Source organism: Trichomonas vaginalis, chromosome VI (assembly GCF_026262505.1).
Source record: "Trichomonas vaginalis G3 chromosome VI, whole genome shotgun sequence".
Lineage (NCBI taxonomy): Eukaryota > Parabasalia > Trichomonadida > Trichomonadidae > Trichomonas > Trichomonas vaginalis.
Genome location: NC_067208.1, coordinates 316,704 through 338,821, shown reverse-complemented (window position 1 = coordinate 338,821; position 22,118 = coordinate 316,704). Strand labels below are relative to the sequence as shown.

At 32.1% G+C, this 22,118-nt stretch overlaps 10 protein-coding genes across 10 annotated transcripts, besides 2 other annotated features; 6 read left to right on the top strand and 4 right to left on the bottom strand.

Moving 5' to 3' along the window:
* Positions 1-29: 29 nt before the first annotated feature.
* Positions 30-2,783, top strand: TVAGG3_0777910 (surface antigen family; the record flags this gene model as incomplete). Its single annotated transcript, XM_001313403.2, has 1 exon — positions 89-2,506. The coding sequence occupies one exon, from the start codon at positions 89-91 to the stop codon at positions 2,504-2,506; it is 2,418 nt and encodes an 805-aa protein (XP_001313404.1).
* Positions 2,784-6,920: 4,137 nt separating this feature from the next.
* Positions 6,921-8,619, bottom strand: TVAGG3_0777900 (amino acid transmembrane transporter protein; the record flags this gene model as incomplete). Its single annotated transcript, XM_001313404.1, has 1 exon — positions 7,025-8,050. The coding sequence occupies one exon, from the start codon at positions 8,048-8,050 to the stop codon at positions 7,025-7,027; it is 1,026 nt and encodes a 341-aa protein (XP_001313405.1).
* Positions 8,620-10,586: 1,967 nt separating this feature from the next.
* Positions 10,587-13,810: a mobile genetic element.
* On the bottom strand, positions 11,637-12,476 carry TVAGG3_0777890 (MULE transposase domain-containing protein; the record flags this gene model as incomplete). Its single annotated transcript, XM_001313405.2, has 1 exon — positions 11,637-12,476. A coding segment is annotated over one exon (840 nt), but the record flags the coding sequence as incomplete, so codon positions are not given.
* Positions 13,811-15,970: 2,160 nt separating the features above from the next.
* On the top strand, positions 15,971-16,333 carry TVAGG3_0777870 (uncharacterized protein; the record flags this gene model as incomplete). Its single annotated transcript, XM_051246213.1, has 1 exon — positions 15,971-16,333. The coding sequence occupies one exon, from the start codon at positions 15,971-15,973 to the stop codon at positions 16,331-16,333; it is 363 nt and encodes a 120-aa protein (XP_051081688.1).
* A 17-nt stretch (positions 16,334-16,350) lies between these two features.
* Positions 16,351-16,593, top strand: TVAGG3_0777860 (serine threonine-protein phosphatase family; the record flags this gene model as incomplete). The annotated part of the gene is made up of 1 exon (XM_051246212.1): positions 16,351-16,593. The coding sequence occupies one exon, from the start codon at positions 16,351-16,353 to the stop codon at positions 16,591-16,593; it is 243 nt and encodes an 80-aa protein (XP_051081687.1).
* Positions 16,594-16,597: 4 nt separating this feature from the next.
* TVAGG3_0777850 (uncharacterized protein) lies at positions 16,598-17,446 on the bottom strand (the record flags this gene model as incomplete). Its single annotated transcript, XM_051246211.1, has 1 exon — positions 16,598-17,446. One exon carries the CDS (start codon positions 17,444-17,446, stop codon positions 16,598-16,600), a length of 849 nt encoding a protein of 282 aa, XP_051081686.1.
* A 453-nt stretch (positions 17,447-17,899) lies between these two features.
* Positions 17,900-22,118: part of a mobile genetic element that runs on past the window's edge.
* Positions 19,330-19,893, bottom strand: TVAGG3_0777840 (uncharacterized protein; the record flags this gene model as incomplete). Its single annotated transcript, XM_051246210.1, has 1 exon — positions 19,330-19,893. One exon carries the CDS (start codon positions 19,891-19,893, stop codon positions 19,330-19,332), a length of 564 nt encoding a protein of 187 aa, XP_051081685.1.
* Positions 20,307-20,708, top strand: TVAGG3_0777830 (uncharacterized protein; the record flags this gene model as incomplete). The annotated part of the gene is made up of 1 exon (XM_051246209.1): positions 20,307-20,708. The coding sequence occupies one exon, from the start codon at positions 20,307-20,309 to the stop codon at positions 20,706-20,708; it is 402 nt and encodes a 133-aa protein (XP_051081684.1).
* On the top strand, positions 20,728-20,880 carry TVAGG3_0777820 (uncharacterized protein; the record flags this gene model as incomplete). The annotated part of the gene is made up of 1 exon (XM_051246208.1): positions 20,728-20,880. One exon carries the CDS (start codon positions 20,728-20,730, stop codon positions 20,878-20,880), a length of 153 nt encoding a protein of 50 aa, XP_051081683.1.
* TVAGG3_0777810 (uncharacterized protein) lies at positions 20,900-21,325 on the top strand (the record flags this gene model as incomplete). The annotated part of the gene is made up of 1 exon (XM_051246207.1): positions 20,900-21,325. A coding segment is annotated over one exon (426 nt), but the record flags the coding sequence as incomplete, so codon positions are not given.

The window sequence follows — 22,118 nt, the reverse complement described above, 5'->3', positions numbered from 1 at the left end:
AGTCGCATAATTGTCACTTTTCTTTCTTATCTATTGTTTAATTTATACTGTATCTAACTAAGTGACGTGGAAGGATGATACCACAGGCATGGTATATAGTAATAATAATAGAACCCTCGATTCTGTTCCATCTGGTACAGTTCATGTTTCAATCTGGAATCGAATCGAAATTTTATCTGGAAAATCAGGAAATCTCTATGCATTTAAAGAGTGTTCGACATCATTAAAATCTATTTCATTTGAGAATAATCCTCAACTTAAAGAAATTCAAAGTTATGCTTTTTATCAATGCACATCAATATCTGAAATTGATCTTTCAGTATGCACAAATTTAATTATCATTGGTAGTTATTCATTTTCTGGTTGCACTTCATTGAATTCAATATTTTTGCCTAGTAATCTTATAAAACTGGGCGATTATTGTTTTTCGAATATCAATGCAACTTCAATTTCACTTTCTGAAAGCATTACTTCTATGCCTCCTTCATGCTTCCGAGGTTCTAAATATTTAATTTCAGTTGAGATTCCTCTTTCAAGTAATATTACATCATTAAGTAGTCATTTTATTGCAGAGACTCCAGTTACTAAATATACAATTACAGATAAAGTTAATTATATTTCTAATAGTGCTTTTTCTTATTCAAACATTGTTACTTTTGTTGTAACTTCAGGAAATGAAAAATATAAAGTAAGAAATAATGCAATAATAATAAGCACAGCATATCTTGTTTATCCAAAGAAACTGCCAGGTCCAGCTACAGTTCCAGATGGTATAACTATTCTTGAAGCTAATTGCTTTATGGACAGCTTTGTAACAAGTATAACTCTCCCGGCATCATTGCGAGTGATTGCGCAATGGGCATTTGTAAGATCCAAAATTGAATCAACTGTAATCCCAGACACTGTCACATCAATTGGATGTAATGCATTTTACATGTGCAGTAACTTGAAGATAATAAAGCTTCCTAATATATCGACTTTAGAAACTGAACTTTTCAAAGGTTGCACATCATTAACAGAAATAGAAATTCCATCATCAATAACTACAATAAAAGATGGTTGTTTTGATGAAACTAATCTATCTGAAGTTGTTTTACCAGATTCTGTAGAGTCAATTGGTGGAAATGCATTTCCTTCTAAAACAAAGTTGATATTTGGTAAGAATTCAAATTATTACATTGACAGCCAATACTTAGTTCTTGACAAACAGAATAAGTCTATTTCTATGTGGTTTGAAGCCAATTTAACTACTATTACTATTCCATCTACGGTTGAAACAATCCAAACAAGAGCGTTCAATAATAAACAAAAATTAACTAAGATTGTTATTAACTCAGACAGTGCATTAAACAAAATTGAGAAATACGCATTTTATAACTGTACTAATCTTGTCTTTGCAAATTTACCACAAGGAATCGCGAGTATTGGCGAATATTCATTCTATGGCTGCCAAAAATTAACAAACATTGATCTTCCATACTTGATTAACATTTCTATGCATGCATTCGAGAATTGCATCAATCTTGTTTCGATTGAATTTGAAACATGTTCTGTAACCACTCTGGACGAGAAGACATTTTATCAATGCCAGTCACTTACATCTATCAAGTTACCACATACATTGACATACATTGATGTTGAGTGTTTCAAGAATTGTAATTCATTGACATCAGTATCTTTCCCATCAACACTTGTCAGCATCATAGACTCATCATTCGAAAATTGTAACATCAATCGCCTTATTTTATCAGGATGTAACTCAATGACAAAAATATATGATTTCTCATTCTCATCAAACACAGGTTTGACAGAAGTCTCATTCCCGACAAATATCGAATCGATTGGTGTCCACTCATTCTCAGGCACATCAATTCGATCTATCACTCTCCCATCATCAGTCAAGAGCATCTATAACTACGCATTCTCAGAATGTTCTAATCTCCAATCTATTTTCATTCCTAGCGACTCACTTCTTAGTGAGATCGGTATTGGTGTTTTCAAATCATGTTTCTCTATCTCAACAATCGAATGCTCATGTCCTCGCTACTCAGTTTTCAGTGGTGCTCTCTTTGACTCACAGCGTACTAATCTCATCTTATTCCCTCCTGCCTCAAATTATATTTACTTTTCTCTCCCAGACACAACTAAGACCATCAGTTCATCAGCATTCCAAAGCTGCATCTATCTTGTCTCTGTTTTCATTCCTAGCTTCAGTGTTACACGAATCTCATCTAATGCATTTGAGGGATGCATCTCTCTGAAAAGCATCAACATCCCTCTTTGTGTTACATATGTTGGTATTGATGCGTTTCTTGGCTGCACATCACTTGAATGTGGTCTTAACATCGAAAGCAAGAACAAAACATTTGTGAAAGAACTATTGAAAGACTCACAGATTCCATCGATTTCAATTTCATCATGCAGCAATCTTTTATCATTTAACTGCAAATGCAAATGCATTTCCATCAATAATTTAACTCCTTTCATTATTTTCAATTTGATATAACGTATCATCATATTTTATAAAAATATTATTTTCAATATTAAAAGTCAACATTTCATACATGATACAACATGCATTTCTTATTTATTTTAGGACTTTTATTTCCAGACTATACTTGTAATTATAAAGGATTATATTTCACAAACTTTGTATGTATATTGATATAATTCAGAAACACGGTCTCAAAATTTTTGAATGTTCAAAACATAAAATTGAATAACCGCTAGGTTTCATTCAATTAAAAGTGGTACCAAACAATGCGGTAATCTAGATATTGCGAAATATTTTTGATAACTTGTAAAAAAGTGTAAACTTCTGTATATCCAATAATATCTTATTTGGATACTATATATAGTAAAAACATTGTTGCTACTCAAAAAATCGTGATTTCAATTTTTCTCGAAATCTAGAATTGAAATGTATATTAATTTTATTAAATATATGTATTATATGCTAATGGACTTTTTGCAAAGTTAACAGTTATTCATGATTATATATTCCCACAAAGTTCTTTCAATTAGATTGAAAGCGAGGGGAAAAAATTGAGAAAAAAATCTCCTTTGGTATAGAAAAAACCCTTATAATATTAAAAAACATATCAAAAGCTAAAATCAATAATACAGATAAGCCATATTAATATTCTTTTTCTCGTTATCTCAAAGTCTTAAAACAGAGTATTTTAGTGTTGGCTCAAATCAAGGAAATTTAAACCCAGGTCCTCATGAATTCCATCTTTATGGTGGAACTGGAGGCGATTCATATCTTAATGGTACCAAGCAAAATAATAAAGGTGGTAGAGGTACATATATTAAATTATATATTAACATACAATATCAGGTTCCATATGAGATTATAGTTGGCGGAAATGGAGTTTCTCATTTAGATGGTCAATCTGGTTTTCCGAATGGAGGTCTTGCTGGAAAATCATTGGAAGAGAAAAACGTTGTTGGTTCAGGAGCAGGATCAACCGTTCTGAAGATCAATAATCAAGTTGTAGCTGTTGCTGCTGGTGGTGGAGGTGCTGTGATGAACTATAGTGGCTCACCAGGTGGTGGTATAAATTATAATTATGTTTTTGTCAATAACAGCTGGCAGAAAAATGAAAATCGATTATTTTTTTCATCAAGTGAATTCGGAGGCAATGGCACATCGAGTAAGTGTATTCCAGGTTCCGGTGCTGGAGGAGGATATCTTGGTGGCATTGGAGGCAATGGGACATGTGAATTTCCATATACATCTGCATTATCTACTAGTGGAAGTTCGTTAATAAATACTAATGGATATGAATACTCCTATAAAATCATTATGGACGGATTACACTCATTAAATAATGAAAGAAGCAAGATGTTATATTCTAATTGTGGACCTAATTGTAGATATTGTAAAATTAATCTTGCTTGTGATTATTGTGATTCAGGACATGAAATAATTGTGAATTTTCCTTATTGCTGTAAAAGTAGAATCCCAAGCCTTCCTGGTTTTAAGAGGTATCTGCATGAATTTGATGCTGGAGAACGTGCCTGTAGTTTACATTGTCCATTTAAGACTTATACAAATAATGATACTTGCTCATCTTGCATTGAAAATTGCGATATTTGTGATAATGTCTGGCTATTCCGGACACTAAAAAACAATCTATCTTACCCTGATAAATTTCGCATAAATGTACGTGAGGATTTTTATTGCTGTAATTGCACTGATATGGTGGGATTATTTTCAGAAAATCCTTTGGTTGGGTATTGCCTAAGTACTCCGATTTCTCAGACTTTTAATCTTGATTTTTCGTTGCCAATTCCAATTAAGGCCCATAAATATGTCCTGCAGAGCTTGTATAATGTACCGAATACAGATTGTTATTGGACTTATCCTGTTTCATGGAAAATATATTATGGAGATGACTTTGATAACTTAAAACTTTTGGATTCTGTGACCGATAATCAAATTCTATCAAAACGATGATTTAGTTTTGAATTCGATGTCAGGCCATTTAGGGCATCAGTAATTAGATTTCAGATGGTTAAGGCAAACTATAATACTCATTATTTATTTGGTCTTTCCCAATTCGATATTTATGGAGAAATAGAATCCAATAAAAAACTTTTTCTTAGTATCAGATGCATAAATATTATGACCTTAAAAAATCTGGCATCATCTTCGTATATCTTTCTGATTGATTAATTTAAAAAATTATAAAAAACAATGCTATTCGTCATCCTTTTAATTTTGAGTTGATACTGTAGATATCTATTCTGTTTCTTATTGTAAAACATCATCTTTCATATATGAAAATTTCTAATAATTATTTTCTGTAGGGATTTAGCTCCTTATTCATTGTAGGATTGATTAATTGATATCAGTGAATATTTTATGATAGCATTTGTATTCATTTTGAAATAACGAACTTCAATAGATTTGCAATGTTAAAAAAAATCAAATAGGGAGAAGTTTTTGAAATTTCTTCATTGCACCTTGTTTCTGTACCAAATGAAATCTTATCCAATACGGCAATTGCTTTAAATTAAAAAAAAAACATTTGCATCAGTAATCAAACCAAACCAATTAAACCAATTAATCATGGCAATTAATTCTCTGAAAGACGATGGAATTTTATAATAAAGATTTTGGGATTTTCAAATATCTTTACAAAAACTATCCAAATGAGTACTTTGATTTATTTTCGTTTGAAGTTTGCAGTAATTTCTTTCCAACTGTCCCAAAAGATGGGATTGATATTTGAAATCAAACTAAGTTATTGGAATCATCATTTTATCAGGATCCTTGGTATATAATAAGAATTAAGAATTTTAAAATATTTGCAAATAGTTTTACATTATCCACTCATTATATAGGAGAATTGGATTATCCCAAACATATTATAGTTGAAGGTTCATTCCTGCAAGGTCCATGGGTGACTTTACAGAATAAAAGTATTGGAGATGATATGAATGGGCATGATAGAAAGGTTTACTATTCATTATCAGAAGGCCTCTATGATTCTTTTCGATTAACCATGATTGGGCTTGACACTCGAGGAGAAAACCTTTTTGTTATCAAAAATCTGGATTTTTATGGAAAATTGATTCCAAAATTTGCAATACTTAAAATCAACACATGTATACCAAGTTATTTTCAGAGTTTCTTCAATTTTATATCATTCTTATCTCCATTTGTCTTGCTTTGCTAAAATAAATAAATCTGGAAATCAATAAAGGAGTTTTCATTAATTGCTTATTGAAATATTAATATTTTCGTGTTGAGTGTATTCTATTTATTAGAAGTATAAAGATATCATATAAAAAATTTCAGCAAAAATCAATTTGGTAATTAGAAATTAAGAATAATGATATTATATCTTTAATAACAACTGAATTCAAGTAACAAAAATCCGAAATTCCATTTTAACCTTATGGATCGGAAGAAATCTCAGAAGTGATTCCACCATGACCCCCATTCACGTTGTTAGAATTCATACTAGAAGTGCAGTGTCCAATGGTAATGTTACCCCTTATATTACTTTAAAAATCTATCACTTTTTGGTCTCAATTGTATTCGAAATGAAAATGAAATATGATGTTATCTAGTATTTTTTATAATATATCAATGACTATCAAAAATTATAAATAAGTGCTTATTAAATATATCGCAATATAAGAATTCATAAATAAATTTTGAATATCAAGGAGAAATATTTGATTCCAAGAAAGAGGACAAGGAAAGAAAGATATATTTATCAAGTGTATATCGAATTTCAACGGTAATAAGCTTTGCAAACATGAATTTAGGCCAATAAATTTGATAATATTGATATTATAAAATCAATGAAATTCGAGAAGCTTTGTGTTATATATAGTTGAGAATTTTCCTATTTGATATAAAATCAAATAGGACTGATAATTATTGGAAAAAATGATTTAAATTGCACTTGTAATGGGGATCTGTAGCTGAAATTTTGAATCAAGTTGAGTAAGTATTGACTGTAGCATTGTAAGACATCGGATAATCATATATTTTTAAAAAATCTAGATTAAATTAAGGTGAAATCTCTAATTATTGTCATTTTTGTTTGGATATTATCAAAGTTCTGGCAGAATTAGAGGTATGCCTTTGGAAAATTACGGGATATTTCAAATACTGGTGCGCTCAGAGGATGAAAAAATTGTTTCATTAAAATTGAGAAGGAAATTTAACGTACAGTAATATAATTGATACTTACATTATGCTCATTATATGTGTTAAATTTCAAATTACCCTTGTCAGACGATAACGATTATTTTTCAATATAATAATCGTTCTTGAAAAAAGGTAACCCCAATGGATTGTATTTAAATCGTATGTACATTCTATTTCATCAAAAAAATTTACCCTTTTCTCTCATATTTTTGGTAGAAACACTTCTGAAATCTCAATGAATATGAATAAAAAGGCCAATCAATGATTACTATAATTGCATAACATTGTATATTTAAACAATCATATTTATTCCTAATATAATAATATCAAAACCGCTCGATTTAACTTTTTTTACTTTCCTTTGATTTTCATTACTGTTTGCCATGTGCAAGATACAATAACAGCAATGGCATAAACCATTGAAATAACGGCTTGGACCGTTCTGTACCATTTTCTTCCTGGAGTAACTCTTAAGAAGAATAGAGCAGGGAGAATCAGAGCGACCACTGGAATAAATAGGCCTCCAACAATATTAAAGAAGATTATAATATTGCTTGAGGTTGCAGCCAAACCTGCAGAAATTAACATTAAGATAAATCCTGTCAAAACCCATCTTAATGTTGTCATCTCCTTATCTTTGAAGATGATTGCATCAATTGAGTTTCTAGCTGCCCAAATGAAGAGGGGTGAGGAAATAATTAAAATGAAAACTACACAAACTGTAGCAACGATCGTAAATCGGTTGGACGCTGGGTATAACTCAAGAGCTGATGATGCTTGGAGAACATCAAACTTGTCTAAGTATGTACATACACCAAGAATTGCATATAATATGAAGCAAGTAACAAGAACTGTTCCGTTCAAGGTATATGCGCGCTTAATTGTGCAGTTTTTAAGATGTTCGAGTGTTGGGAACAAGTTAATAATGTAATTGTAAGCTAATGTAATGATACCGAGGGAAGGAATGAAAATGTATGTGTCCCATTTCATCCATACAAACTGTTTGTTTGGATCAAAGCCATATGCCTTGAGATCTTTGATAAACCAGTAAACGGAATGACAGATTAAGAGGAAGATCAAGATAAAACCGACTGAAGCAACAACTTCGAGCTTTGCAATTGACTTTGGTATAGTTAATGGGAATGAAAGGCAGAGTGAACAAACAAAATTCCAAAAGATATTGGAATTAAGTACTTTATACTTGAGACCAAGTGTTCTGTTAACAAGGATTCCACACCAGTTGGAATAAATCATAACTGAACCAATTTGGAGTAAGAAAATAATAAGATGAAGAATCCATAGGTATTTTGGACTGAAAACATGTGCGAATAAGCCCTTAAAGTCATATTTATGTGTTACATATGCTGCTTCAATCATCATTGTCAATGTGCTGAAGATTAGAATACCAATAATAAAACTCATCAATAGCCCTGAGAAAATACCAAGTTTGTAGGTATAAGGGATCATTAGGCAACCAGAGCCAATGGCTGTATTAATTAAAAGAACGAACACACCGAATAAGTTCTGATCTTGAGGTGTTTCGAAATCAAATACCCTAAAGTTTTTGTTATTGGAATCTGACACGCCCGTAAATTTTTATAAAAGCTCATTAATACAGCTCCCTGATTGGAGACATTCTTTGTGACATATACCATATACTTATGTAGGCACTAGAGAATCTACCATATGATTTTAGTAGTCTACTAATGACATTCATAGTGCAATTAGACGAAATTTATTTTGCTTGTAAAACCACACTACATGAAGATCCAAACCCATTATTATAACATTATATTACTGGTACATAGTAGTATATATTGCTGAGGTTGAAATCTAAATCTAAAAAGTTATCAAGATATCAAACTAATGTAATTGGCCTAGTCTATTCAATTACAGATATATTAATATATATGATCCGGTGAATTGATTTATACATAATGACATGATATATAAAAAAATTATAATATTTTAAAATTAGAGTTAAAATTTCACATATCTACATGCAAATGGCTAGAAATGTTATGCATATATCAATCTCGGTTGTGATTTTACTATATAGGAAAATATGTCGGAGTAATGATTCAAACTTTCAAAGTAATGCTTTATTTGAACAATATGAATTGAAATTCATTTTGATAAGTCAGGCTATGAATGATAATGATATAATAACAGTTTAAAAAAAGATAATATTATAAATTTTGAAAAGATTGATATTTTTTATTTAATTTGGAATATTCTTAATTCCAATTGATGTAGAATGTGGTATCATGTCAATTTTTGAAATTCGGCTAATTTTGGAAAGACATTTTGAATTGGGTATCAATTGTTAAAATTAAGCTTGGTTATTAATGTAAGTCAAATGCAAAATAAGGGAGAAGACAATATTTGTAATTAAATGTAACAAATTCACAATTTGAAGAATATCAATATAATTTGAAAAAATTGTTAATTTCATAGGCAACAAGATATCTATTGACACTGCATATAATTGTGAATATATTGTTCATTTCAAAATTGATAGAGATTTAAAAACTACATGCGTAAAATGAAAACTGATGATAAATGATATAAACTAATATGATTTTATAACATTGAGTGTTTTGATAAACTAAATAGATGTAGAATTCAATAATTATTGAAAATATTAAGATTTTTAAAGATAAATACAAATCATATGGTAAATTTGTGCTAAAGGGATTTGTGAATAAGGTATATTGTTTATGTACTAATTATATGTATGACCAGGCAAGAAAATAAAGAGATTGTATAATGAGAATGTGATTGCAAAAGTTTGACCGACAAGAGTGTAATATGCACTCCTGTCGGTCACAATGTGTCATTTCGGGAGACATTGCCACTGCATGTCTCCCAGATTGGCACACTGTTCCGCATTCATAACTTGAATGCGGAACTTTGACCGACAAGAGTGTAATATGCACTCCTGTCGGTCACAATGTGTCATTCCGGAGACATTGCCACTGCATGTCTCCCAGAATGAGACAATTTGTTGCAATCAGAATGTGATTGCAAAAGTTTGACCGACAAGAGTGTAATATGCACTCTTGTTTTAATAAATTTTAAATACTATATAAGTATCTTTACATACAATCTTTACATTATATTTTTTCCCAATTAATATTTATTTCATATTTTTTGTGCTTTATCTAACTTATAGCATGTACTGAACTATTTTACAGACTCTACTGAGCTATCTCAACATATAAACCAGTGAAAAAAAAACATCTATACTCACTTCATATTCTGATCTCATGTCATATTATCGCAAAAACTATATTTATACACCACACCTCATAAAACATCATTTTACCCCTATCTAAGCGTTCAAAACCTATTTTTTCCGCGTAATCTGATTCTTCAGGATCCGCTGATTCGATTTCTGCCGTCAGATCGCGAAAATATGCATTACATAACAAGATATACACAAATTACTAAACTTAATATTTTCCTTAAAATTGCTTATTCCTCTATATGACAATATTTATTATCTTCTCCGTTTTCCCTCACAAATACATTTAATTTTCTGAGTAATACGTATAATAAAATGAATATCTCAAAAATCAAATACAAAATTAATAATGGATAATGACTAGATATAATCTGAACTTTTGAATGCATACATTTTTTGAAAAAATTGGATTTTGAAAAATTATGTTGTTTGTGTATGAACTTCAAGAGAAATTTTAAGGAAAATATTAAGTTTAGTAATTTGTGTATATCTTGTTATGTAATGCATATTTTCGCGATCTGACGGCAGAAATCGAATCAGCGGATCCTGAAGAATCAGATTACGCGGAAAAAATAGGTTTTGAACGCTTAGATAGGGGTAAAATGATGTTTTATGAGGTGTGGTGTATAAATATAGTTTTTGCGATAATATGACATGAGATCAGAAGAGGGGGGCACAAACTTGCCCACCGAGGTGAAGTGAAAAGTGACAAGTTTACATGTCAGAAATGTAAAGTGTCAGATTTGAAACAAAAAATGGATTAATTTATTATTATATGATAGAGAGATTTGGTAAGTTACTATCAAATTTGTAAGTAAGGGGGAGAAAAAAAAGTAAGAAAGAAAAAAATTTTAAAAAATAAAAAGCCACTCGCTTCGCTCGCGGTTGACAAAAAGAACAAATTCGAAAAATAATTGTATGAAATTACGAAACTAAGCCACTCGCTTCGCTCGCGGCTTAAGAAAAGAACAGATTCGAAAAAAGATTGTATGAAATTACGAAACTAAGCCGCTCGCTTCGCTCGCGGCTTAAGTAAACAACATATTTCAGATTATCGATACTAAAAATTTTTTATTTTATTACTTTTTTTTGCATTTTTTTAAAGCTTCTTCACTTAAATCATGGAATGTCTCAAAGACAAAAGTAGCATACAGCATGTAAAGCTAAAGAAAGATAATCATAATTAATACCTTAATTTTTAATATTACGCATTTTTAGGTGCAAAATTTAAAAACATTCTAATACAATAGAGCAGTTTCCAAAAGTAGCATACAGCATGCAAAGCTAAAGAAAGATAATCATAATTAATACCTTTAAAGTTTAAAATCTTGATTTTTTTAAAATCAAATATTTATAACTTTAATACATACAGCTTAAACCTTATACTTGTTTTCTCTTGTGAGAAAGCAATCTTACAAAGCTAACAATCCTAAAAAATAAAGAATTAAAATTTAATAATTTAATCTAAAATTAAAATCAAAATTAAATAAAATGAGTTCTTTGTAATAATACTTTCAAGGTAGGATATATTTTAGTGGGATCTATTGAGTCATCACTAACAGCATTGAGCAATCTATTGAGCATTGAAATACTCTCGATTTTTCTTTGTCTTTTTACATCAATTTCTGCGTTAGTTGCTTTTTCCATGATCCTAATGACACGGTCATCTGCTGGATTTTGATCAATTTTGAGTTTGATAACGAAAGATGGTATCACTTTTGTATAAATTTCTATAATAACATCATCAATTCTGAGATTTTTTCGATCAGGAAAATAGTCATGTTTGAGTGTTCTAAAATGAGCTTCGGCAATATTGTTAGTTGCGTCGCCTTCACGCCTGTCACGAGCAATCCATCTTGATATGTTGTAACGCCATTGTCTGTTAAAGTATTGAGATGCTGTTGGATCTGTGTCGAGCAACTCCAGAACTTGATCATAGGCAGCATTTGCTTCTTCCTCATGTTCTGCATCTAATTTGAAGACTAAATCCTTCATCAAATTATAGAATTGTTCAAATTTTTCTTGAGAAGAAAACTTATTTGATTTGCGAAGAATTGCACGAAGAACATGTACTCCGCACCAAAGTATTTGAGCTTGTGGAATGCTTTCTTCTATTGCTTGAGCTATCTGTGGAGCACAGTCCATGCTAATGTATTCTGGCTCAATTGTTACCCATCTGAGATAGGCGCACACGCAAACTTGAATGTTTTGATAAGTGTCTGGTTGACAAAAGAAATATAAAAAAGGGAAAATGTGAAAATCTTTGATTTTGCCAGTAAATGCATACAATGGAATGTTTGATCGCAACAATTTATAGGTGCTGTCTATATGAAATGTCTTGATACTATGCGCATAAGCTTTGCCTTCAAAAGGCGCGTAATAGAAACACATATTATTGTCTGAGACTTCAAATGCAATGAGATCATCTGGAGATTCTTCTTGTACTGTCTGAACAAAGATTTGCAATGACACAACATCGTCAGGAGAATATCTAGTTTGAAGAGCATGTATTCTCTCTGCAAATCGTTTGATTGCACGTGGTTTTTGAGCGTACATCTCTGGAATGGACGGACCTGTAAGAGGAATTTCAAGATCTTTGAATGCATTTAGCTGTGCTATCGCTCTTTGATTGTCATCTGTTTGGAAGTAATGTTCTAAATATTTGCGATAAAAGACAGACGAATATTGACTTTTGTCATTTGGGGCGGAATGATCATGTTCTTCAACTATTTTGATTAGTTTGTATTTATTTTGATCCAAGATTGCAACATTAAAATGTGCAGGACATTTTGGATATTTGCAGTGGAATGAAATCTGAGATCTTTCTTTCCTGACACGTTCACCATATCCATACTGTGCTTGTATTTCTTGTTTAACTCCAAATTTACAAAGATCCATAACAGTAAAGATAGTTTCTTCTTCTAATTCCATTTGAAATTGAAATGAAAATTAAAAATTCAGAAATTTGAATAGATTTGGTCTGTAATTAAATGAGAATAGCAGTTTGTTCGTCATTGTTTGAGGCAAGAGTATTATAGGAATATTATATGATGGATTTGAGTTGCATATAAAGAGTGCAAAAGGATAAAGAGAGAAATTTTGTTAGATTAAATTATTAAATTTTAATTCTTTATTTTTTAGGATTGTTAGCTTTGTAAGATTGCTTTCTCACAAGAGAAAACAAGTATAAGGTTTAAGCTGTATGTATTAAAGTTATAAATATTTGATTTTAAAAAAAATCAAGGTTTTAAACTTTAAAGGTATTAATTATGATTATCTTTCTTTAGCTTTGCATGCTGTATGCTACTTTTGGAAACTGCTCTATTGTATTAGAATGTTTTTAAATTTGCACCTAAAAATGCGTAATATTAAAAATTAAGGTATTAATTATGATTATCTTTCTTTAGCTTTACATGCTGTATGCTACTTTTGGAAACTGCTCTATTGTATTAGAATGTTTTTAAATTTTGCACCTAAAAATGCGTAATATTAAAAATTAAGGTATTAATTATGATTATCTTTCTTTAGCTTTACATGCTGTATGCTACTTTTGGAAACTGCTCTATTGTATTAGAATGTTTTTAAATTTTGCACCTAAAAATGCGTAATATTAAAAATTAAGGTATTAATTATGATTATCTTTCTTTAGCTTTGCATGCTGTATGCTACTTTTGGAAACTGCTCTATTGTATTAGAATGTTTTTAAATTTTGCACCTAAAAATGCGTAATATTAAAAATTAAGGTATTAATTATGATTATCTTTCTTTAGCTTTACATGCTGTATGCTACTTTTGTCTTTGAGACATTCCATGATTTAAGTGAAGAAGCTTTAAAAAAAATGCAAAAAAAATTGAATACTTTACTGGCTGGGCAAATTTGTCGCCGCCCCGAGATCAGAATATGAAGTGAGTATAGATGTTTTTTTTTCACTGGTTTATATGTTGAGATAGCTCAGTAGAGTCTGTAAAATAGTTCAGTACATGCTATAAGTTAGATAAAGCACAAAAAATATGAAATAAATATTAATTGGGAAAAAATATAATGTAAAGATTGTATGTAAAGATACTTATATAGTATTTAAAATTTATTAAAACAAGAGTGCATATTACACTCTTGTCGGTCAAACTTTTGCAATCACATTCTGATTGCAACAAATTGTCTCATTCTGGGAGACATGCAGTGGCAATGTCTCCCGGAATGACACATTGTGACCGACAGGAGTGCATATTACACTCTTGTCGGTCAAAATATCGCTATCTGAACCCAATTCCGGACCAGTACCCCATTTTGCGATTAATCCAATGGGAATCACTTCCAACATTAGAACTTTATAGGTGGATCCCAATAATTTATTAAATTGTTCGATCTATTCCTGCATACTACTTTCAAATTAAGAAAGTTCTTGTCTAATGCATGAATATTTTCATACGCATTGCATCAATGATCTAACAATTTAAAGCTCGCTAACAACCTAAAGCAAAAAACAAAATGATCTGCTAACTATGCAGGCAGCTCAAGCGCACCAAGGGGAGGCGTTTTTCTGAATTGGGCGATCTTCGTGAGATCTCAGGAGGCGAAGATTCGGAACCCAACCGGCTTCAAGCTGTAACATCTTGCTAGCAGGCCATACATTTTTAAACCGCCTCTAACCGTTCATCTCGACCACATTATCGGCATTCATATATATATTTGAATATTATGACAAATAAAACCATTTGTTTGATCGAAATTGAGTAATTTATTGTTAAAATAAAAAAAATTAAGAAAAAAGTTTGTCATTTTCTTTGATATTTATATATTTGAAATCTACCTTATAAATATTAAAAAAAAGGTAGTGGGGCCTCCAGGCGCGTTGCGCCCTCTAGCCCTGAAGATGTTTAGTATAAATGAAGTTTATATTTGGAGGGCTTCCAGGCGCGTTGCGCCCTCTAGCCCATAAGAAATTTTGCCCAAGACCCAAGAGGAGGACCGAAACCCAGCCGACCAGCCGGTGACACTTTTTGTGTCGCTTTTCACAAATTATATATGTTTTCATGTTTTGTCACTTTTCTGTCACTTTTCGGGTAAAAACATTTTTATTATTATATATAAATGAATTTTACAAAACCGCCGTTACCGTTCTTTGGAAATAAGAGTAGATGTAAAGATATTATATTGAGAGAACTTAAGAAACTACCGAATGGTCTAACATTTGTAGATTTGTTCGGTGGAAGTTTCTATATATCCCATTTATGTCATACAATATTCCCAGACTCAAAGATTATATGCAATGACTTCGACAACTATATGGACCGTCTCAAACATATTCCAGACACAAACAATATATTGAAAGAGTTAAAAGAAAAGATACCTATAGGTAAGATGGAACGTATACCATTAGATAACAAAAATATTGTGAGAGAGGTTTTGAAAAAAGCAGAATATATAGACTGGAATAGTATATCTGCTAGACTATTATATAGTGGTGCTATAAGAGTTCATGACATTGAAACACTTATGTCAAAAGTTTTATATCTTAACTATACAAATGTTTTCAAAGAGGACATAGAAAAATATATTGAGGGTATAGAGTTTGTGAGATGTCATTGGACAGAGTTGTATGAAAAATATAAAGACAAGGAAAATGTTTTCTTTATAGTGGACCCGCCGTTCTATAACACATGGGATTTTCAATACCAAGTAGACTGGACTTTGAGAGACTCTTTAGAAACTTTAGACGTTATACATAACCATCCATGCTTTTACTTTACATCCGATAAAAGTGGTTTGGAAACCGTTATGAGATGGTTAGAGGACATACATGACTATGAGTTTATATATGACAAGATAGAATATGAGAGAGGTCCTATAAACCGGAGAAAGTGTCACAATAAAGAAATTTTATTAGTAAGTAAATGTGGTTTGAAATAGGACTACTTGTTTTAGGTTTTTTCCATTGTGTCATTTATTTCTTTGACGTGGCAGAAAAGTACAGAGAATATGAAGATGAACCAATGCCTGCAAATGTTCAGTATATGTACTCGTAAGAGATATTTTTATCTAATATTAAATGGACGCACAGAACTTAGCGAATGCACAGCAACCTGGACAACCAAACCCAGAGAATATTCCAAATGAAGTTAGAATACAAACTGCAATGGCAAACTATGGTCAAGTGCCAACAGATGTACAAATGCAAACTGCCATGTCAAATGACGCTGCGTTAGGTTTGCCACCATGGTATGCAAATATGAGATGGAAAGAATTTTATACAAACCCCGAAGTGGGATATAAACAACTTTATGCAGATGACGCGAACACAGGAGTTGACCCAGAATATGTTTTCTACCAGAGGAGAAACAGAATGTATGAGCTCCAGTTAAAGAATGCTATGGAACTCAACAGGAAACGTAAGAGACTAGGCGGACATTAGATTTTTACACGTAGTAAATGGGTTTCTTCAGTAAGATAGGAAACTTCTTCAGAAGAGTTGGAAGAGGTATATGGAATGGAATAAAATCTGTCGGAAGAGGAGTATGGAACGGTGTCAAAAATATTGGTAAAAGAGTAGGTCAGTTTGTTGGTATTATACCTAAAGACCCTGAACCAGAAGAGCAAGCTCCTGTTATACAACAGCCTGAACCTGCACCACAGTCTAGTTGGCAACCAAATCCAACACCTCAACCGTATTAAAAAATTATATTTTTATCGTTCGATAGTAGTTGTATATGAAACTAAGTTCTAAGTAAAACGCATGGTATAATGGAATTATTCTTTTTCTTCCATCTGTAGTAAACCATACTTGAAAGTCTGAAATACTTCCACTCGGCGGTTCATATAACTTTGTAGGTTTTTCGTAAAAGTCATTCATCAGACATAAGAAAGAGTTTTGCGCACCAGAAAATGAAGCATGAACAATAATAGCATCTGGGTCGAAAATATTTTCATATGTTCCATTAGGGTTTTCGACTTCATAATAGTCCGGGTGTACTGGATATGCTGCAGGCTGATTTAACATCCTCATAAATCTATACCATGCCAAGTTGTTATATTTTGTAGAAATATAAACGTTTTCTCCAAGGTCTTCTATTTTATTGATTTTAACAGTTGCATTTTTCCTGTCATAAATAATATCGAGATGGTATTCTCCTTCGTCAATGTTATACTGGTTTGCATATTCAATATAGATATCGTTTATTTTTTCTTGAAAAGCTTGAAGAGTTGTTTCTAAGTTTATAAGCAAACTAACTTGTAAAAGTTTTCCCTGTTCAAATTTCTCATACATACGTTTTTCTTTGTTATAGTATCGAACTTCAAAACCGACCGTAAATGGGAAACCATGTATGGCTTCTGAAATGAACTTCATTCTACGAAAGCCAATAGCTTTTGTGACGGATGGGTCTCTTAACCATCTTAATGGGTAGTCAAAACGATAGCCTTCATGCTTTACGGTATCTGTCTCAAACTTTTGACCGACATTAGTAAAAAGTTCATCTAATGGTTTAGTTGTAGCAACTCTAGAATTTTCTTTTTCTATTGGAAGCATATTTTATCTATAATAAAAATGTCAAATGAAACAGCGTCTATGAGAGAAATACAACACAACCGACAACTCATTATGCAAGCTCTAAATAAGAACACAACAAACCTTTCAAACTATTCTAAGATATCTGAGTCATTGAAAGAAGGAAACTTAAAACTGACAATAAACCCTATAACAGATGAGTTTCTATTTCAAGACAATAAGAACAATACTGTCTGTATAAATCCAACAAAAGGAACTTTAAACGAGAAACCTATAAATGAACTTCTTTTGAAAGCAGATGTTGACAACAAAGCTGACAAAGAATATGTAGACGATGCAATAGCAAAAGAAGAAGAAAGACCTAACAATGCTTATGCAACAAAAGAACATACTCATCCTGAACTAGCAGACAAAACATATGTTGACAATAAAATGTCAAGTGAAGTGACAAGAGCTGAAAACGAATATTCTAAAAAGACTCATATACATTATATTAACCAAATACCAAGTCTTAAGGAAACATTAGAGACAAAAGCAGATAAGACTCATACACATTCTATATCTGATATTACAAACTTACAAGAAACCTTAAACAGGAAAAGTGACGTTGGACATACACATACCATTGCAAATATTACAAACTTACAAGAAACCTTAAACAGGAAAAGTGACGTTGGACATACACATACCATTGCAAATATTACAAACTTACAAGAAACCTTAAACAGGAAAAGTGACGTTGGACATACACATACCATTGCAAATATTACAAACTTACAAGAAACCTTAAACAGGAAAAGTGACGTTGGACATACACATACATCTTCTGAAATAACAGACTTAAACGTTAGCCTTGAAAAGAAAGCAGATAAAACATATGTCAATGAAATATACCAAAGTTTGATAGGAACAAAAAATATTGAAACTATTGTTGGTGACTTTTCTGTCAATGAAGAAAATAAATATTTTAGATGGCAGTTGGTACAGTCCTTAGAAAATGGTACACGGTATAAACTCATTCCGAAAAATAACAATGAAATGTATGTAAGCTATAAAAAGAATGATGGTACACAAGTTAAAGTTCCATTAGACAACAACTGCTACTTAAACTTATATGGAGACGAACAAAAGAAATATTTAAGAGTTTATGAAATGGCAGATATGACATTGCCTGACCCAGCTCCAGCACCACATTATTATGACTATGGAGATGACGACAGAACACCACATGTAGATGAACAAAAGCTAACATTATATTTAGATTATTATAGATATAAAAGATATAATGCAATAGAAAAAACGAGAATAGTATATTATTATACAGATGACAGAAATAAATATTATAGTCAAGATTTTACCTACCCTGAAAACATAAGATTATATTATAAAAAATATTCTGACACAAACCAGAAGAAACCTGAAATAGTTGCACTATATTTTAAGTTCAAAAGAGACAATCCTATAATATCTCATATGTTTGATTTAATGAACCCAGTAGGTTCTATTTATACATCTATGGAAGCAAGAGGTCCTCAAGTAATGTTTGGTGTTGGTGAATGGGAACAAATAGTCGACAGGTTTTTGTATTGTGCAAACTCTTCAAAGGAAACAGGTGGAAGTAAAACGATTTCAGGTGAAAATTTACCTGCACACAGTCACTACATAGATTTAAGTACATCTCAAGCAGGTTGGCATAAGCATAGATATTGGGATTGGTCAGGAATGACAAAAGGTAAAGGATATGATGTTAAAGACGACGTTAAGTATGCTATAAATTGTTACTGGAGTGACACTCAGGGAGAAGGAAACCATACACATTTTGTTTCAGGATATACGCAAACAACGGGACAAAGTAAAGAATACATGCCACCTTACATGACAGTTTACGCATGGTATAGAATTGCTTAGTCGTCATTTTCAACTTCTTTAGCATATTCGTCAGGAGTTGTCTTATATTTGTTAGGAACTGTCTTTGAAAGTATACCACCTTGAACTTTGACAAGTTTGAAACGAGGTCTGGCAATAGTAGTTTTATCTTCTGCTTGCAGTGTGTACATTTTGCCATGTTTGCCTAAAACTTCATAATATTCTCTTGTATACTTTCTTCTATTTTTACGAACACGAATGTGAGTACCTGTCGAGTTCCCATTGTTGTCATAGTCAATAGTATTTTCATATGGGTCGCGTTTAGGTATTTCTATTTTTACTTTGTCACCTTTCTGAAGTTTGAAGCCCGGCATTCTTTCTTGTTTGTCTCTTTTGACTAAATTATTAAATATATAGTCTTTCTCTAAGTCAGGGTTGTTTTTCATTTCTTCGGGGGAGTGGTTTCCCAAACCTTTTTGTTTACGGTTATTGTAAATATTTAAAACTTGTCTCATCTTTGCCATGGAGAAGTGTCTATACTTGTCGTCATATGACATTTCATTTGCTTCACCACCTTGTGGTTGGTTTAAGTCTCTTAACATTTTTATACATCCGTCAATGACACCAAGAGCAGAATGGTTTTGGTCGACAATGAAATATTGGTTTACATTTTTTGAACGCAGATAGTTTTTTACATCATCTGATTTGAAAGAACTTTCACAGTCAGATGTCAGTTTTGTTGGATGGTATTTGTCAACGAATATTGTCAAAGCAGTTTTCACATCTAAAATATTTTTGGACCATAATGGTATGGCTTCACAGTATCTTGTGTTTTGACCAACAAATATTAACCAGTATGGAGGTCCATCTGTTCTAACTCTCGGAATGTTTTCCAAGATATCCATAAACCAAGCATTTGGTGTTGAACTAAAGATTTTTATCATGAGTGCTTTCTTTGTCGCTTTAGAAACATAGGGGTCCTTGTTCGGATTCGTCATTTTTTACCCTATAAGAAATGGGTTTATTTGGCGCATTAGCAGGAGTTGCATCCAGCTTTTTACCCGCAGTGGGAACAATAGCTAGAGGTGCATTTGGAATTGGAAGGAAGATTTTGAGTACATTAGGTATACTTAAAGAGAAAGCACAACCTATTATACAAACTGTACAGAAAGGTTGGAATGTAGCACGAGATGCAACAAATCTTATTCCAAATCCTGAAACAAGAGGAAAAGTTCAAGGATGGATGGACAATGTAGGAAGACAAGCAGGAAACTATTATAACAAAGCAAATGACTACTATAACCAAGCAGGACACTATATGGACCAAGGTGAAAGATTCTTTAACAGAGGATATAACCATGCACAACAGTGGGTAAACAATAACCAACCTCAACCGCCTCAAACGTGGGGAATGTAAAGTTTTTTATTGAGATGAAATGAACAATACAGCATTGAGACAAATGAGTTCAAGATGGATTTGTCGGCTTCCAGCAGTTACACCACGTGTTTGTAAAGTTCTTCCTATACCTCAGGAAATTTTAGACCGACTTAAAAAACCTAAACAACCAGTTGAAAACAAACCAAACTAAAATTTTTTACTGAGATGAAATGACCGAAGAAGTTGAAACGGTAGATTTGACACCACAAACAAAAAGTTCAGAACCATTGTCAAAACCTGTCAAAGAACTTACAGATGAAGAGAAAAATTCAATAATAGAAAGTGCCAGGTCTGGAAATACAAACCCTAACTATAAAGTCACTTTTCATAGAAATGGAACGGCTAGTATCTCAAAAAAGAAACAGACTCTCACAAATAAAATATTGAAGTCTGAAGGAGCTTTCGAGACAACAGATGGAAAAGTTTACTTCACTGACCAACAGTTCATTATAGAACATCTCATTGACTTAGAGTCGAAATATTCTAAACTTTACAACAAACACAAAAAGTTGAAAGGAAAACAAAAACAAATGGCATATGATATTTATGAAGATGTTGACGACACAACTGTTCCTGCAAGTGAAGTAAAGTCAGAGGAACCGAAAAGTGACGAAAAACCGATAGAAGAAGAAAACCAAAAACTGAAGATAAACCAAAACCAAAGTTTAGTTTCCAAACTAAACCAAGTCAACCTTCATTAGCTGGTATGGGTTGGCGTCAAAGACTTATGGCAGCAGGCGGTTATGTAAAGTAAAGAAAAAAATATTTTTTTATTTTTATAAAAATGCCCCCATATAGAATGGATAGAAAGTCTGCTAGAATAAAAGCAGAGTTACAAAGATATGGTTGGAGAGTTTCGAAGAATTTTAAATATAGGAAGGGAAGACCCATAAAAGTCTATGACAAATTGTCTGGTCTTCGCTACGAAATGGATTTGGAAACAGCACGTGTCAATTATCCAAACAGACTAGAGAGGTTAGAAGAAGAACGTCTTATGGACATGCCTTTCGATGTTAGTGAACCTCAAGTTGAAGGACACGACGGCTTTGCCAGATTCTACTGGAAACATGACGAACAATTGCATCCTTTGAGAAGGAAAAAAGGAAAAGGTGAAGACGCACATGCTCCCATGGAAAGAACAAGATATGCATATGAAAAGTATCGTGAAGTTAGAAGTCAAATTACATCTGGTCGAACCTTTACAGTAAACTTTGACGAAGGAAAGAACAAAGAAGGCTTCATGGGAGTACTTGCTGCAATTCAAGACGGAAATAAGAAAGGACACAATCTCAGATTGACCATAACAGATTTGGATGGTCACATTTACTATGCACATGGCAATGTCACAACAGCTGCAATGGTTCTTGACGCTTTCAAGACTACAAAGAG